This window comes from Rhinoderma darwinii, unplaced genomic scaffold, assembly GCF_050947455.1.
Source record: "Rhinoderma darwinii isolate aRhiDar2 unplaced genomic scaffold, aRhiDar2.hap1 Scaffold_1585, whole genome shotgun sequence".
Lineage (NCBI taxonomy): Eukaryota > Metazoa > Chordata > Amphibia > Anura > Rhinodermatidae > Rhinoderma > Rhinoderma darwinii.
Genome location: NW_027461988.1, coordinates 168,889 through 187,654, shown reverse-complemented (window position 1 = coordinate 187,654; position 18,766 = coordinate 168,889). Strand labels below are relative to the sequence as shown.

Sequence of the window (18,766 nt, the reverse complement as noted above, 5' to 3'; positions counted from 1 at the left end):
TTAGGAGGTGTTCAAGGAGCGGATCGGATACCCACATCTCTATGAGGTCCTGAAGAGCCGCAGCCAGCCGACCAAGCGTCTCCTCCAGCAACTACTGAACATGGTGAGGACTGGCCCCTGTTTCGGATCAGTGCAAGGTCATCTGTGCTCAGCTAAGGTGGAGCACCATCCTCGTTCCTCATGGGAGGGGTCGTTCCTGTGCAGGACTCCTCCTCTCCGTAGCCAACGCAATGTTGGGGGGGAAGGGTGTATAGGGCTGAGGGTTAGGGTCATTCTCTGCTATATGAGATTGGAAGGCGAGCTGGGGCAACAAGAGGGGACCTTACACCATTAGGGCCCTTCCACTTCTCTAAGGGCCCTTAGATTACTTATGACATCAGAAATAGGACTGATGTGCCCTCAAAGGGGTTTCTGATTTTACGTTTATTAACTTAATGTGCATTGAAAAGATCTGTATTGTAACAAACTATGAGAACAGGAGAGAGATTTGTGCTGCTGACGTACGTTGCTCACGGGATCGTAGAGACAAGAGCTTGTCAGCATTTGAATGTTTTGTTTTTTTTGGGTGTTTTTTTAATCTATTCACTAACAGCAAGCATAGATTTTGAAAATGGTGAAGACTTGAGACATAAAAAGAAAGTTGCCGAACTTTTGATCGTACATTGATAAACCTTATTAAAAATGCCTGCTGACCCTCACCCTTCTGCCCCCTACAGGCTGTGGAGGGTACTTACAACTTCGATCCTATGATTTGCATTCAGAACGAACAGCCGCTGCTGATCCTGGTCCAATGGATCCCAGACCTTTCTCCAAGACATCTCCAGATCTTGGTCTCAGAGTGGTTAAACCAGATCTGCGACTCCTCGCTGCGTAACCGCATGACCTGTGTGCAGGGAGGAATGGTCGCTAATATCCTGACAGCGCTGGGCAGCGAGGAGCAGCTGGATGCAAAGTGCGCAGAAAACCTCATCCATCTCCTGCAGGTTTTAGGGCGACTTTCGATCAGACCCAACGAACTCCGGGACCTGATCAGACTTCTCAGGGTGAACGGCAGCGCTGGCCATCCATATGCCACGCAGGTTATCCGGGCTCTGTCTGCCATGGCCAGGCAGGACGGGCCGGAGCGGGCATTGCAATATTTTGACTTGACGCCCGGGATGTCCGGTATAATGGTGCCGACCATGCAGAAGTGGCCCGGTGCCGGCTTTGCCTTCCACGCCTGGATCTGTCTGATTGATGACATCAACGAAGATTCTCATTCTGGAAGAAGACGCAAGCAGCTGTACAGGTAATGACCCCGAATAGCAAAGATCCTGTTATGGAAGGAGGAAGCTAGATGTGCCATATGGGGGGCCGGGGATTGTATGCCATAGGTGCACAGTGAGATGCATTGTAAGTGCAGCTTTAGGTGTGACTTTACTGTGGGGTGCAGCTTTAGGTGTGATTTTACTGTGGGGTGCAGCTTTAGGTGTGATTTTACTGTGGGGTGCAGCTTTGGGTGTGACTTTACTGTGGGGTGCAGCTTTAGGTGTGATTTTACTGTAGGGTGTACTGTGGGGTGCAGCTTTAGGTGTGATTTTACTGTGGGGTGCAGCTTTAGGTGTGACTTTACTGTGGGGTGCAGCTTTAGGTGTGATTTTACTGTGGGGTGCAGCTTTAGGTGTGACGTTACTATGGGGTGCAGCTTTAGGTGTGACATTACTGTGGGGTGCAGCTTTAGGTGTGACATTACTTTGGGGTGCAGCTTTAGGTGTGATTTTACTGTGGGGTGCAGCTTTAGGTGTGACATTACTGTGGGGTGCAGCTTTAGGTGTGACATTACTGTGGGGTGCAGCTTTAGGTGTGACGTTACTATGGGGTGCAGCTTTAGGTGTGACGTTACTGTGGGGTGCAGCTTTAGGTGTGACATTACTGTGGGGTGCAGCTTTAGGTGTGACATTACTGTGGGGTGCAGCTTTAGGTGTGACATTACTGTGGGGTGCAGCTTTAGGTGTGATTTTACTTTGGGGTGCAGCTTTAGGTGTGACATTACTGTGGGGTGCAGCTTTAGGTGTGACATTACTGTGGGGTGCAGCTTTAGGTGTGATTTTACTTTGGGGTGCAGCTTTAGGTGTGACATTACTGTGGGGTGCAGCTTTAGGTGTGACTTTACTGTGGGGTGCAGCTTTAGGTGTGACATTACTGTGGGGTGCAGCTTTAGGTGTGACTTTACTGTGGGGTGCAGCTTTAGGTGTGACATTACTGTGGGGTGCAGCTTTAGGTGTGACATTACTGTGGGGTGCAGCTTTAGGTGTGATTTTACTTTGGGGTGCAGCTTTAGGTGTGACATTACTGTGGGGTGCAGCTTTAGGTGTGATTTTACTTTGGGGTGCAGCTTTAGGTGTGACATTACTGTGGGGTGCAGCTTTAGGTGTGACTTTACTGTGGGGTGCAGCTTTAGGTGTGACTTTACTGTGGGGTGCAGCTTTAGGTGTGACTTTACTGTGGGTGCAGCTTTAGGTGTGATTTTACTTTGGGGTGCAGCTTTAGGTGTGACATTACTGTGGGGTGCAGCTTTAGGTGTGACTTTACTGTGGGGTGCAGCTTTAGGTGTGACATTACTGTGGGGTGCAGCTTTAGGTGTGACATTACTGTGGGGTGCAGCTTTAGGTGTGATTTTACTTTGGGGTGCAGCTTTAGGTGTGACAGTACTGTGGGGTGCAGCTTTAGGTGTGATTTTACTTTGGGGTGCAGCTTTAGGTGTGACATTACTGTGGGGTGCAGCTTTAGGTGTGACTTTACTGTGGGGTGCAGCTTTAGGTGTGACTTTACTGTGGGGTGCAGCTTTAGGTGTGACTTTACTGTGGGGTGCAGCTTTAGGTGTGACTTTACTGTGGGTGCAGCTTTAGGTGTGACTTTACTGTGGGGTGCAGCTTTAGGTGTGACTTTACTGTGGGGTGCAGCTTTAGGTGTGACTTTACTGTGGGTGCAGCTTTAGGTGTGACTTTACTGTGGGGTGCAGCTTTAGGTGTGACTTTACTGTGGGGTGCAGCTTTAGGTGTGACAGTACTGTGGGGTGCAGCTTTAGGTGTGATTTTACTTTGGGGTGCAGCTTTAGGTGTGACATTACTGTGGGGTGCAGCTTTAGGTGTGACTTTACTGTGGGGTGCAGCTTTAGGTGTGACTTTACTGTGGGGTGCAGCTTTAGGTGTGACTTTACTGTGGGGTGCAGCTTTAGGTGTGACTTTACTGTGGGTGCAGCTTTAGGTGTGACTTTACTGTGGGTGCAGCTTTAGGTGTGACTTTACTGTGGGTGCAGCTTTAGGTGTGACTTTACTGTGGGTGCAAACACGATGTTAGAGGTGACGTTTTATAGACTTTTCTATGACCGACCAATAATCCGGAGTATTTGCTCGCCCTCCTCCTGTCCGGTCCCATTGATGCCGGATTAAAGGACTTTATGATAAAAAGTCCTCCAATTTCCTAATGTACTTTGTGTGTTTAATTCCTCACCACGGTTAAGATCTTTGGTTGTTGTCACTGAACGTGGGACATCCAGATGCTGGAAACCCGTCCTGATCTAGTCCTGTTCACACATCTGATGGACTTGTGACAGTGTATCGGTGTATTTGGGGTCTGGAGTCCAGGACAGCAGAGAGCAGCAAACCCTCAGCTGTGTGAGCAGGTCTAGGTCAGCACTATTGTCTCTTGGAGGGTTGTACAGCGGTTTATTTACACGTAGCGCAGCGGCCGCACCTCACACGGGATTCCTACAAATGTAACAATTCTGTGTCACGTTATTTGTTTCTATGTTGCAGTTTCTTTGCAGCGAGTGGGACGGGTTTCGAGGCGTTCTTCACCGCGGACGGCATGCTGGTCGTGGCCGTCTGTACAAAGAAGGAATATATGACCGTCACCGTCCCTGAGCTGCAGTTCAATGACTCCGTGTGGGTGAGTGACCTGAGGGTGGGGGGAGGGGGTCTCATTGATCTGTCGTCTTATAGTAACGATATTGTGTCCTATTAATAAAGGGGTTGTGCAGAAAAACGTAGCTGCAGAAACAGCGCCACACCTGGCCAGGGGTTGTGTCTGGTATTGCAATTCCATTGAAAGGAATGGGGCTGAGCTGCAATACCACACACAACCAGTGGACAGGTGTGGCGCTGTTTCTGGAAGAAGACAGCCATGTTTTTCTAATCGTGTGCGACCCCATTCAACCATTTCACTGAGCGCTCAGTCGTCGTGCGCGGTTTGCTGTGGAATCATCGAGGTCCGGGCTCACCCCTCTATTCTCTGACTGACAGCACTGCGTGGTTATCGTGCACCTTGCCGGACGCCGTCCGTTTGGACAGAACATGGTTCACATTTATGCAGACGGGCAGCTGAGGAAAATGGCGCCGCTCCGGTTTCCGTCTCTCAATGAGGTGAGCTCCACGTCCCTGTGTGGTGGTCGGTCAGCGTGGATAAGGAACAAAGCCTTATATATATATATGTGTATACTATTCATAAAGTGGGAATAACATACTATAGCCTGTAACGGCCTCTGCTGCCCGTTACCCAGTGTTTACAATGCGAGCAGCTGAATGTGGGAGGGACCACTGTGTGATTGACAGCTCTGCTCTCAGCGTCTTATTCTGCCGCAGTCTTGTGTTCGGAGATTCCTGCGACACTTTGAGACTCTGTTGTCCTCTTCACATGCATTTATATTCTGGGAAGGTCTGTTCATGCTGGGCCACCTGGTTCAGGACTAAATTCGGGCCGGTTCACATCAGCGTTCGCTTCCCGTTGAGGGGTTCCGTCGGCGGTTTCCGTCGTGGAACCCCGCAACGGAAGTCAAACGGAAACCACAGCTTCCGTTTGCATCACCATTGATATCAATGGTGACGGAAACATTTCTAATGGCTTCCGCCTGTCACCGTTTCGGCAGGTTTCCGTTTTTTCGACTGAATCAATAGCGCAGTCGACTAATTCTGTCTAATAGTCAGCTTTATGTGCCATTCAGGGTTTATAGAAAGCTGGGTGGTCACTCTGCACCTAGAGACGGCAGGAGACTTCCCCCCGGCGCGGGGCGTATTTAGGGGGAGCGCGCTTTATATCATCATCTCATCATCCGCCGCTTGTGTCTCCTCTTTGCAGTCTTTCACCTCTTGCTGTATTGGCTCTGCCGGCCACCGCACGACCACCACAGTGTCCACCTCTCCATCTCATACCCCGGACCTCACCTTCGCCTCACACTCCTTGCTCAGTCGCTCCCAGTCCTTTCCGGCCACCTCGGTGGGACACGGATGGGGTGCTGGTGGCGCGCAGAACTCACGGGAGGGTCTGGTATCCACCATTGTGGCCGGGACCCAGGACACTGAATGGGGGACCCCTACTTCATTAGAAGGTCATCTCGGCACCGTGTCCATCTTTCATGACTCCATTCAGGCCGCTCATGTGAAGGTCTTGTACCTGGCTGGTAGGTCGGCAGTTCTGTGACGGGGGAGGGGGCACAGGTCGCAATTATTCACAAATCTGACTTGCCAAAGTCCTGCAATGATCTGGAGGTGTCCTGACAATATGTGCAATCTATTACTCCCTGTTATCAGTTATTTCATACTGGGGAGCGGTATTCAATGGGATAGGTAAAAAGAGGTGCAGAACCTCCCCTCACCCATGATCCCTACTTCATATCCTATATCTCAGCACTATTATATCCTCCAGAGACATTACATCATATGTGACTGATATCAGCCGCTCCTCTTATATCACTCCAGTACTATTATATCCTCCAGAGACATTACATCATATGTGTGACTGATATCAGCAGCTCCTCTTATAACACTCCAGTACTATTATATCCTCCAGAGACATTACATCATATGTGACTGATATCAGCCGCTCCTCTTATATCACTCCAGTACTATTATATCCTCCAGAGACATTACATCATATGTGTGACTGATATCAGCCGCTCCTCTTATAACACTCCAGCACTATTATATCCCCCAGAGACATTACATCATATGTGACTGATATCAGCCGCTCCTCTTATATCACTCCAGCACTATTATATCCTCCAGAGACATTACATCATATGTGTGACTGATATCAGCCGCTCTTCTTATATCACTCCAGCACTATTATATCCTCCAGAGACATTACATCATATGTGACTGATATCAGCCGCTCCTCTTATATCACTCCAGCACTATTATATCCTCCAGAGACATTACATCATATGTGTGACTGATATCAGCCGCTCCTCTTATATCACTCCAGCACTATTATATCCTCCAGAGACATTACATCATATGTGTGACTGATATCAGCCGCTCCTCTTATATCACTCCAGCACTATTATATCCTCCAGAGACATTACATCATATGTGTGACTGATATCAGCCGCTCCTCTTATATCACTCCAGTACTATTATATCCTCCAGAGACATTACATCATATGTGACTGATATCAGCCGCTCCTCTTATAACACTCCAGCACTATTATATCCTCCAGACATTACATCATATGTGTGACTGATATCAGCCGCTCCTCTTATATCACTCCAGTACTATTATATCCTCCAGAGACATTACATCATATGTGACTGATATCAGCCGCTCCTCTTATAACACTCCAGCACTATTATATCCTCCAGACATTACATCATATGTGTGACTGATATCAGCCACTCCTCTTATATCACTCCAGCACTATTATATCCTCCAGAGACATTACATCATATATGTGACTGATATCAGCCGCTCCTCTTATATCACTCCAGCACTATTATATCCTCCAGAGACATTACATCATATGTGACTGATATCAGCCACTCCTCTTATATCACTCCAGCACTATTATATCCTCCAGAGACATTACATCATATGTGACTGATATCAGCCGCTCCTCTTATAACCCTCCAGTACTATTATATCCTCCAGAGACATTACATCATATGTGACTGATATCAGCCGCTCCTCTTATAACCCTCCAGCACTATTATATCCTCCAGAGACATTACATCATATGTGACTGATATCAGCCGCTCCTCTTATATCACTCCAGCACTATTATATCCTCCAGAGACATTACATCATATGTGTGACTGACATCAGCCGCTCCTCTTATATCACTCCAGCACTATTATATCCTCCAGAGACATTACATCATATGTGTGACTGACATCAGCCGCTCCTCTTATAACACTCCAGCACTATTATATCCTCCAGAGACATTACATCATATGTGACTGATATCAGCCGCTCCTCTTATAACCCTCCAGTACTATTATATCCTCCAGAGACATTACATCATATGTGACTGATATCAGCCGCTCCTCTTATAACCCTCCAGCACTATTATATCCTCCAGAGACATTACATCATATGTGACTGATATCAGCCGCTCCTCTTATATCACTCCAGCACTATTATATCCTCCAGAGACATGACCTCATATGTGACTGATATCAGCCGCTCCTCTTATAACACTCCAGTACTATTATATTCTCCAGAGACATTACATCATATGTGACTGATATCAGCCGCTCCTCTTATAACACTCCAGTACTATTATATCCTCCAGAGACATTACATCATATGTGACTGATATCAGCCGCTCCTCTTATATAACTCCAGCACTATTATATCCTCCAGAGACATTACATCATATGTGTGACTGATATCAGCCGCTCCTCTTATAACACTCCAGTACTATTATATCCTCCAGAGACATTACATCATATGTGACTGATATCAGCCGCTCCTCTTATATCACTCCAGCACTATTATATCCTCCAGAGACATTACATCATATGTGTGACTGATATCAGCCGCTCCTCTTATATCACTCCCTCACTATTATATCCTCCAGAGACATTACATCATATGTGACTGATATCAGCCGCTCCTCTTATAACACTCCAGTACTATTATATCCTCCAGACATTACATCATATGTGACTGTTATCAGCCGCTCCTCTTATATCACTCCAGCACTATTATATCCTCCAGAGACATTACATCATATGTGTGACTGATATCAGCCGCTCCTCTTATAACACTCCAGCACTATTATATCCTCCAGACATTACATCATATGTGACTGATATCAGCCGCTCCTCTTATAACACTCCAGCACTATTATATCCTCCAGAGACATTACATCATATGTGACTGATATCAGCCGCTCCTCTTATATTACTCCAGTACTATTATATCCTCCAGAGACATTACATCATATGTGACTGTTATCAGCCGCTCCTCTTATATCACTCCAGTACTATTATATCCCCCAGAGACATTACATCATATGTGACTGATATCAGCCGCTCCTCTTATATCACTCCAGCACTATTATATCCTCCAGAGACATTACATCATATGTGACTGATATCAGCCGCTCCTCTTATATCACTCCAGCACTATTATATCCTCCAGACATTACATCATATGTGTGACTGATATCAGCCGCTCCTCTTATATCACTCCAGTACTATTATATCCTCCAGACATTACATCATATGTGACTGATATCAGCCGCTCCTCTTATATCACTCCAGCACTATTATATCCTCCAGACATTACATCATATGTGTGACTGATATCAGCCGCTCTTATATTACTCCAGTACTATTATATCCTCCAGAGACATTACATCATATGTGACTGTTATCAGCCGCTCCTCTTATATCACTCCAGTACTATTATATCCCCCAGAGACATTACATCATATGTGACTGATATCAGCCGCTCCTCTTATATCACTCCAGCACTATTATATCCTCCAGAGACATTACATCATATGTGACTGATATCAGCCGCTCCTCTTATATCACTCCAGCACTATTATATCCTCCAGAGACATTACATCATATGTGACTGATATCAGCCGCTCCTCTTATATCACTCCAGCACTATTATATCCTCCAGACATTACATCATATGTGTGACTGATATCAGCCGCTCCTCTTATATCACTCCAGTACTATTATATCCTCCAGAGACATTACATCATATGTGACTGATATCAGCCGCTCCTCTTATATCACTCCAGTACTATTATATCCCCCAGAGACATTACATCATATGTGACTGATATCAGCCGCTCCTCTTATATCACTCCAGCACTATTATATCCTCCAGAGACATTACATCATATGTGTGACAGATATCAGCCGCTCCTCTTATATCACTCCAGTACTATTATATCCTCCAGAGACATTACATCATATGTGACTGATATCAGCCGCTCCTCTTATAACACTCCAGTACTATTATATCCTCCAGAGACATTACATCATATGTGTGACTGATATCAGCCGCTCCTCTTATATCACTCCAGCACTATTATATCCTCCAGAGACATTACATCATATATTACTGATATCAGCCGCTCCTCTTATAACACTCCAGTACTATTATATCCTCCAGAGACATTACATCATATGTGTGACTGATATCAGCCGCTCCTCTTATAACACTCCAGTACTATTATATCCTCCAGAGACATTACATCATATGTGACTGATATCAGCCGCTCCTCTTATATCACTCCAGTACTATTATATCCTCCAGAGACATTACATCATATGTGTGACTAATATCAGCCGCTCCTCTTATAACACTCCAGCACTATTATATCCTCCAGAGACATTACATCATATGTGACTGATATCAGCCTCTCCTCTTATAACACTCCAGCACTATTATATCCTCCAGAGACATTACATCATATGTGACTGATATCAGCCTCTCCTCTTATAACACTCCAGTACTATTATATCCTCCAGAGACATTACATCATATGTGACTGATATCAGCCGCTCCTCCTATAACACTCCAGCACTATTATATCCTCCAGAGACATTACATCATATGTGACTGATATCAGCCGCTCCTCTTATATCACTCCAGTACTATTATATCCTCCAGAGACATTACATCATATGTGTGACTGATGTCAGCCGCTCCTCTTATAACACTCCAGTACTATTATATCCTCCAGAGACATTACATCATATATGTGACGGATATCAGCCGCTCCTCTTATAACACTCCAGCACTATTATATCCTCCAGAGACATTACATCATATGTGACTGATATCAGCCGCTCCTCTTATAACACTCCAGTACTATTATATCCTCCAGAGACATTACATCATATGTGTGACTGATGTCAGCCGCTCCTCTTATAACACTCCAGTACTATTATATCCTCCAGAGACATTACATCATATGTGTGACTGATATCAGCCGCTCCTCTTATATCACTCCAGTACTATTATATCCTCCAGACATTACATCATATGTGACTGATATCAGCCGCTCCTCTTATAACACTCCAGCACTATTATATCCTCCAGAGACATTACATCATATGTGTGACTGATATCAGCCGCTCCTCTTATATCACTCCAGCACTATTATATCCTCCAGAGACATTACATCATATGTGACTGATATCAGCGGCTCCTCTTATAACACTCCAGTACTATTATATCCTCCAGAGACATTACATCATATGTGACTGATATCAGCCGCTCCTCCTATATCACTCCAGCACTATTATATCCTCCAGAGACATTGCATCATATATGTGACTGATATCAGCCGCTCCTCTTATATCACTCCAGCACTATTATATCCTCCAGAGACATTACATCATATGTGACAGATATCAGCCGCTCCTCTTATATCACTCCAGCACTATTATATCCTCCAGAGACATTACATCATATATGTGACAGATATCAGCCGCTCCTCTTATAATGCTCCAGCACTATTATAACCTGTGGACTTTAGGGTTAGTGGCCCTTTCAAAGAAGAAATATGTTGTCACTGCCTTAGTAGTGACGGTCAAGTCTTTGCGTTAATTATCTTGTACTTATCAGGAGTTACACTATGATTTATACTCCAGTCACAGTCAGAGCAGCAAACACAATTCTTCAGGCTGCTGCTGGGGTGGTTACTTTAGGGTTAGGGGTCCTTGTCTGTGCCTGATCATGGGAAAGATACACCGAGGTTATTTCATTTTTCTCCACCCACAAGAGTTTTATTTCGAATATGGGGATTGCATCATGTTTCTCTGGGGTGGCCCTTACATTTATCCACTTTTTATTCCCAACAGGACCAAACTTTGTGTCCCCCTTCACACCTGAGAGCGAGTTTTCTGAGCTCAGCACCAAGCTTCTTCTCTTCTACACTCCACAGGTAGGGGGCGCCGCTTGTTATTGTATGAACAGGTCGGGATAAATCTTATATTGATAATTGTAGGGACACTTGTGAAATTTGTATAATATCATGTGTGAGCTAGAAATCTGCAAGAGTGACGCCGATTAGACCAGGATGATCAGCGATAGTTACTAGGATCTGCGCCGGCGCATTGAAGTTCACCACTGAATATTATATAATAACCCATCCAAGTTCTGGGGATATTATAATTCACCCTAAACTAACCTGGGTTACTCAAGACATTAAAACTATTGATTTAACTACCCCAGACCACCAGGGGTAATAATATTGACTGTTAGGGATCATATAATGGACTTGTAAACTACTCTAGACCACCAGGTACATTAGATTATAGTAGATATCCAGTCCACCAGGAATATTATATTATACTAGATCTCTAGACCACCAGAGGCATTATATTATAGTAGATCCCTAGGCCACCAAATATATTATATTATAGTTAATCTCTGGAGCAGCAGGGATATTATATTTGATCTCTAGACCTCCAGGGACATTATATTCTATTATATTTGATCTCTAGCCATCTGGGAGATTATATTATAGTTGATCTCTAGACCACCAGGGACATTATATTCTATTATATTATATTCGATCTCTAGACCACCAGGGATATTATATTTGAACTCTAGACCACCAGGGATATTATATTTGAACTCTAGACCACCAGGGATATTACATTCTATTTGATCTCTGGACCTGTAATTCACTTCTAGATAACAAAGTAATAAATAAAAAACCCTGTCGCCGACCAGTCTTCCGTGGTACCATGTGTCCAAACATGACTTGTATAGTTCAGGAGCGTGGTAAAATCCGAAACAAACTTCTGTATCCTCAGATCTGGAGATTTTTTATTTTCTCTGTCCACAACCCACAAATATTACAGTCACTAAGACCACTAGTTGAGTCTTCTACATCCAACAGCAGAAGACTATGTGAAGTTCTGGGTTAGCCACGCTCATATGTGTGATCAGCTTGGATATTATAATTGACCTGTAAACCTCTCTAGACCACCAGGGATATTCTAATAGAGCTTAAAACCTCCCTTGATTTTTATAATATTCCTAATGGTTTAGGGATTATTAATATTGACCTCTAGACCATCAGGTATATTATTACTGAATGGTAAGCAACCCAAGACCCCCAGGGATATTATTATTGAGTGCTAAGCCACCCAAGACCATTAGGGATATTATTACTGAATGCTAAGCCACCCAAGACCACCAGGGATATTATTACTAAATGCTAAGCCACCCAAGACCACCAGGGATATTATAATTGACCTCAAAACCTCCCTGGATATTTATAATATCCCTGGTGGTCTAGAGATTATTATAATTGAGCAGAAAACTACTCTAGACCACTTGGTAAATTATAATTGATCTCTAGACCACCCAGGATATTATTGACCCCTGAACTGCCCTAGACCACTATGGATGTTGTAATCGACCTCAAAACCTCCCTGGATTTTTATAATATTCCTGGTGTTGTATGGATTATTATAATTGACCTCTAGACCACCAGGGATATTATAATTGACCTCTAGACCACCAGGGATATTATAATTGACCTCTAGACCACCAGGGATATTATAATTGACCTCTAGACCACCAGGGATATTATAATCGACCTCTAGACCACCAGGGATATTATAATTGACCTCCAGACCACCAGGGATATTATAATTGACCTCTAGATCACCAGGGATGTTATTGCATGCAAAGTAAAAGATTGCTTCAAATCGTAAAATCATTCGCAGCAGGAAGAGTAGAAAATGGCAACTTATTTTATTTTTGATATTCCAAATCTGACTCCAGGAAATGTTTTTCTTGTGTTTTTTTTTTTAATGTTATTGAGCGTTGGTTTTTAGGTTAATGGGATTTGTGTTTGATGTTTTCAGGCTTCCAAAAATAACATCTGCTTGGACCTGTCCCCGACTCGAGCGTTTGATGGGAGGCTGACGGGGCACAGAGTAGTCACCTGGGATGTGAAGGTAAATTCTGTCTCCTAAGACCCTGGGCTAGATGAGGACGTGCGTTATGTTATGTTGTGCCACGCTTGCGCCCACGGGTGCAGGTCCGCGTATCTCTGCCACGCTGGCGTTACAATGCACCAATAGAAATGGACGGTTTCCGCAGCAGTCGCTCATGGGAAATTCAAGAAAAGTCACATGACTCAATCTGCGCGTCTTGTGACCGGCCTACATCTGAGATCACATGACCAAAATCTTTACTTGCGCTGACCTAATACACAACTCTGGGATCCATTTAGGGGTGTCTTAGCCCCCCGGAAGTCTGCAGTAGGTTGATCAGGGGGTCGTCCAGTAATCTCCGTATAGTGACAAGTTCTGCACCTTTCTAATGTTCTTCTCATGGACTTTTCCTTCTATCCTGCAGGACGTGGTGAACTGTGTTGGGGGGATGGGCGTCCTCCTGCCTCTGCTGCACCAGGTAGCATCACAGACCAAAGAAGCCCCCGATGTTCAGGAGACACACGATCTGGTGGGCCCGGAGCTGACCTCCTCCAGGAACGCCCAATCCATGCAGCTCCCCCTGGGAAAATCCTCGGGTATGTGTCTATAACCCTTCCTGATGACGAGGGGCGTAGTTATAGGGGTGCAGAGGTGGCCGCCGTATCCGGACCCTGCTTTATAAATGTCACATGATGGGTGGGGGGGGTGCGGTTATAGATGTTGCACTGGGGACCTTGAGCTTCAGGTTCAGCCTCGACTGATCATATATATTATGAGTTTGTATGGAAAATTGAGAAAAATTCCAATAGTCTGGAAAACCCCATAACACATAATTTCTAAGTACAGGAATTCCACTAATCCAGAAATTCCAATAGTCTGGAAAACCCCACACATCCAGCCCAGATGATGAAGTAGAACCAGCAGCGACATGGCAGCATCATATGCCGGACTCCCATAACACATCATTGCTAAGTACAGGAATTCCACTAATCCAGAAATTCCAATAGTCCGACAATTGTTTCCAGCACAGAATCTCACAAGACCTGACGTAGACTCCAGTAGCGGTAAAGTCCTATTACTGCCGGATTAGAGGACTTGCGCTGTGTATGATCTGTATCGGCGGAGATGTTTATCCTCCTGTGTCTCGTCTATCGCTGTCCTGACTCTGTCCTCCATCTTTTTCCGGCAGAGAGCAGACTGGAGTGGAACGGCGTGGCGGCCTTTCTTCTCATGGTGAAGAACTTCATCCAGGATCACCCGGCCAATCAAGAAAGCCTGCTGCAGTGTCACGGCCCCGCCATCATAGGCGCTCTCCTGCAGAAGGTGAGAACTGGCGACATTCCTATAATCCGGCATCCGGAGAGTCTGATAATCCAACACGTTCCCACCATAGGACAGCGATGTAAGGCGCAAGTTTCCAGGACCAGAACAAAAACCAAGTCACAACAGCAGATCCTTAATGTTAATATCTTACATCGGGTTCCCGAATTTGTCAATTTTGTTATCCAGCGCCTCTCCAGTCCTAGTATTGCCAGATTACAGGGATTTTACATTCCTGAACATTTTCGATATCTCTGCTTGCTTTCAGCATATTGGTACATTCATTGTTTACATGCAGAGGCTGAAAACCTGTACAGACCTAATCCTTCCCACAGCTGAGGATTCGTTACAATGGTAAACCATCTGTGAGATAAAACGCATCAGCATCACAAATCTCTCTCCTGTCCTGATAGATTGTTACAATGTATCAGTGCAGGTAAAATTTATCCGTCTGGAGTCCTAGCTGTGGTGATCACATAGAATTGTCTAGTCTGGATACAATTGTAACAAACCTCCATCTGTGAGAAGTATTCGCTCAGGACTGGTTTTCAGCCCTGTATGTAAATAAGAATGTTCCTGTTTACTGACCGCCAGCAGAGATCTTGAAAATAATGAACTGAAGCACAAAGTCTGTTAGAAAGATGTAGAACTTGGGATTGGACGCCGGCCCTTTAAGCAGCTGTAGGGATTCTCTGCGGTGAGGGTGTATTTTCTGACCTGCGGCCGCTGTTGTTCTCAGGTGTCGCCTCTCACGCTGGACATGAATGTACTGATGGCCTCCCAGATGTTGATGGACCAGGTAGCCTCTGAAGGCCACAACTTCTTGCTCCACCACCTCTACCAGCATCTGCTCTTTGATTTTCGGATCTGGAGCAATAGTGATTTTGCTGTGCGGCTTGGTGAGTGCTTCCGTCTCGCCCGCCATGTTATTCTGTTCCCGCCTTGTCTAGTTCAGAGGAATTAATTGATTCATCATCCCCGGACAGGTCACATCCAGTATCTGTCATCCATCATGAAGGACCACAAGCAGCGAGTGCGGAGAAAATATGGGGTGCAGTACATTCTGGACTCTGTCAGGAGGCATTATGGGTAAGGCTCCCTCTGCCCCTTACATTATATTGTATGTATGAGGTTTAGTGTATTCACATCCTGCAGGAGGCTCCCCCTAGTGGTGGCAGCAGGGAGAGAGAATTATATCCTGTGACTTTAGGGCCCACATTTACTGACATTCACGTCTGTCAGGCAGGCAAACATCTTCCTGTGCCTGCCGCGAGCAGACAAACATTGGCGCCATTTCACCTGACTCCAAATAATATGGCGATAATCCGCACAGAATTCCGGATAAGGGCGGACGTTGACGTCACATTAATAATTGTCTTCTTCTGTCACCTCAGGACGCAGACGGAGGAGCAGGTCACCGTAGACAACGTGAAGACCGTCCAGATGTCCCTGTTCACACTAATAAAGGAATTCCTATCCAAGAACCTGTGTCCCGAGGATTTACACAGCGTGCTGAATTATACGGCGACTGTAAACGACGAGGAGCAGGTATATATCTATATGGCCAAAAGTAAGTGCACCCTACTAATTACTGAGTTAAGTGTTTCAGCCACACCCATGGCAAACATGCATAAAATCCAGCACACAGCCATGCGATCTCCATAGAGAAACATCACCAGTAGTGTGGGTGGTACTGAAGAGCTCAGTGACTTGTCATAGGACGTCACCATGAACGATATTCCTGGTCTAGATGACGGAGAAGCAGAATAGCGAGTGCAGCTCCGGGGTATTAACTTTTAAGACCTCCATGTGCCATTTTCATGTATTTCAGGTGTGTGGGATCCTGGAAGTTCTGCACAGTCTCCTGAAGGCAAAGATTAGCAGCGAGCCGCTGTACACGTTCCTCCTGGAACACGGAAACGTGGACGTCTTCTATTTCCTTCTTGCTCAGAAAAAGTTCTCCGATCCGCTGAGGGAGAAAGTTTTTAAGGTTGGTTGAATCTTCTTTCCGTTCTCTATGTGCTTTACATGCACAGTAGAATCCTTCAGTAATCTAATATGTGTGAAGTCAACCAGTCCCCCAACATCTCAATTTTGGGAAAACAGGATTGATTCTTTACCCTGAGAATAGCGGTGCCAGATATCTGGTAGCCGCTTATCTCCATATCGGCATGTTTATGGGGGAGTCTGAGACGCAGCTTTCACTTTCTGCTCTGTGAATTGGATATCCGTTGCTTTAGGTTAGATCCAGACTCTTATCAGAATCCAGTCACTCAAGTTCCTCTTCTCTTCTCAATCGAAATTGCGCCCACAGAAACGGATAGAAATCACGTAGGACCGTGATCCGCCGCACGTTACCTTTATTGTCTTCTGTGGGTTGCATCCTGGCGCTGCCCTGTGCAGTCTCCATGTTGCGGATGCATCGTCTGGCATTTATTATAGGATTCATGTTTCGCTATGTGACTTGTATGGTAGAAATATAACCCCATCTATACTGGAAGGAGGTGCTAACCGGTGCTTATAAACAGTGCCGGAGCGTTATAAGAGGAGCGGCTGATATCAGTCACACATATGATGTAATGTCTCTGGAGGATATAAGAGTACTGGAGTGATATAAGAGGAGCGGCTGATATCAGTCACATATATGATGTAATGTCTCTGGAGGATATAATAGTGCTGGAGTGATATAAGAGGAGCGGCTGATATCAGTCACACATATGATGTAATGTCTCTGGAGGATATAATAGTGCTGGAGTGTTATAAGAGGAGCGGCTGATATCAGTCACACATATGATGTAATGTCTCTGGAGGATATAATAGTACTGGAGTGTTATAAGAGGAGCGGCTGATATCAGTCACATATGATGTAATGTCTCTGGAGGATATAATAGTACTGGAGTGATATAAGAGGAGCGGCTGATATCAGTCACATATGATGTAATGTCTCTGGAGGATATAATAGTGCTGGAGTGTTATAAGAGGAGCGGCTGATATCAGTCACACATATGATGTAATGTCTCTGGAGGATATAATAGTGCTGGAGTGATATAAGAGGAGCGGCTGATATCAGACACACATATGATGTAATGTCTGGAGGATATAATAGTACTGGAGTGTTATAAGAGGAGCGGCTGATATCAGTCACACATATGATGTAATGTCTCTGGAGGATATAATAGTACTGGAGTGATATAAGAGGAGCGGCTGATATCAGTCACACATATGATGTAATGTCTGGAGGATATAATAGTACTGGAGTGATATAAGAGGAGCGGCTGATATCAGTCACACATATGAGGTCATTGAAAAAATTGGTTTGCCTGCCGGCAAAAGAAGCCCTGTTTTCCAACTCACAAAATTGAAAATAGAAAATAAAAAATATATTTATTAGGTTTATGCAACAAGAACAAACTACATAGATGTTAAAACAAGGTCCAATGCTGACTACCAACTACAAGGGTCCTTCCTCTGTATATATCGACATATGAGGTCATGTCTCTGGAGGATATAATAGTGCTGGAGTGATATAAGAGGAGCGGCTGATATCAGTCACACATATGATGTAATGTCTCTGGAGGATATAATAGTACTGGAGTGATATAAGAGGAGCGGCTGATATCAGTCACATATGATGTAATGTCTCTGGAGGATATAATAGTGCTGGAGTGATATAAGAGGAGCGGCTGATATCAGTCACACATATGATGTAATGTCTGGAGGATATAATAGTGCTGGAGTGTTATAAGAGGAGCGGCTGATATCAGTCACATATGATGTAATGTCTCTGGAGGATATAATAGTACTGGAGTGATATAAGAGGAGCGGCTGATATCAATCACACATATGATGTAATGTCTGGAGGATATAATAGTACTGGAGTGATATAAGAGGAGCGGCTGATATCAGTCACATATGATATAATGTCTCTGGAGGATATAATAGTACTGGAGTGTTATAAGAGGAGCGGCTGATATCAGTCACATATGATGTAATGTCTCTGGAGGATATAATAGTGCTGGAGTGATATAAGAGGAGCGGCTGATATCAGTCACATATGATATAATGTCTCTGGAGGATATAATAGTGCTGGAGTGATATAAGAGGAGTGGCTGATATCAGTCACATATGATGTAATGTCTCTGGAGGATATAATAGTACTGGAGTGATATAAGAGGAGCGGCTGATATCAGTCACACATATGATGTAATGTCTCTGGAGGATATAATAGTGCTGGAGTGATATAAGAGGAGCGGCTGATATCA

General features: G+C 44.7%; 1 protein-coding gene across 1 annotated transcript in view; it reads left to right on the top strand.

Annotated features, from left to right (window-relative positions):
* LOC142699457 (neurobeachin-like protein 2) overlaps nt 1-18,766 on the top strand; it is a 112,324-nt gene that overhangs the window by 69,637 nt on the left and 23,921 nt on the right. The window contains 13 exon segments of the mRNA XM_075848045.1: nt 5-103; nt 717-1,288; nt 3,798-3,930; nt 4,284-4,403; nt 5,116-5,437; nt 11,091-11,173; nt 13,113-13,205; nt 13,609-13,780; nt 14,374-14,507; nt 15,244-15,403; nt 15,491-15,593; nt 15,899-16,052; nt 16,336-16,494. Of these exon segments, the coding sequence (XP_075704160.1) occupies nt 5-103; nt 717-1,288; nt 3,798-3,930; nt 4,284-4,403; nt 5,116-5,437; nt 11,091-11,173; nt 13,113-13,205; nt 13,609-13,780; nt 14,374-14,507; nt 15,244-15,403; nt 15,491-15,593; nt 15,899-16,052; nt 16,336-16,494 (2,304 nt within the window).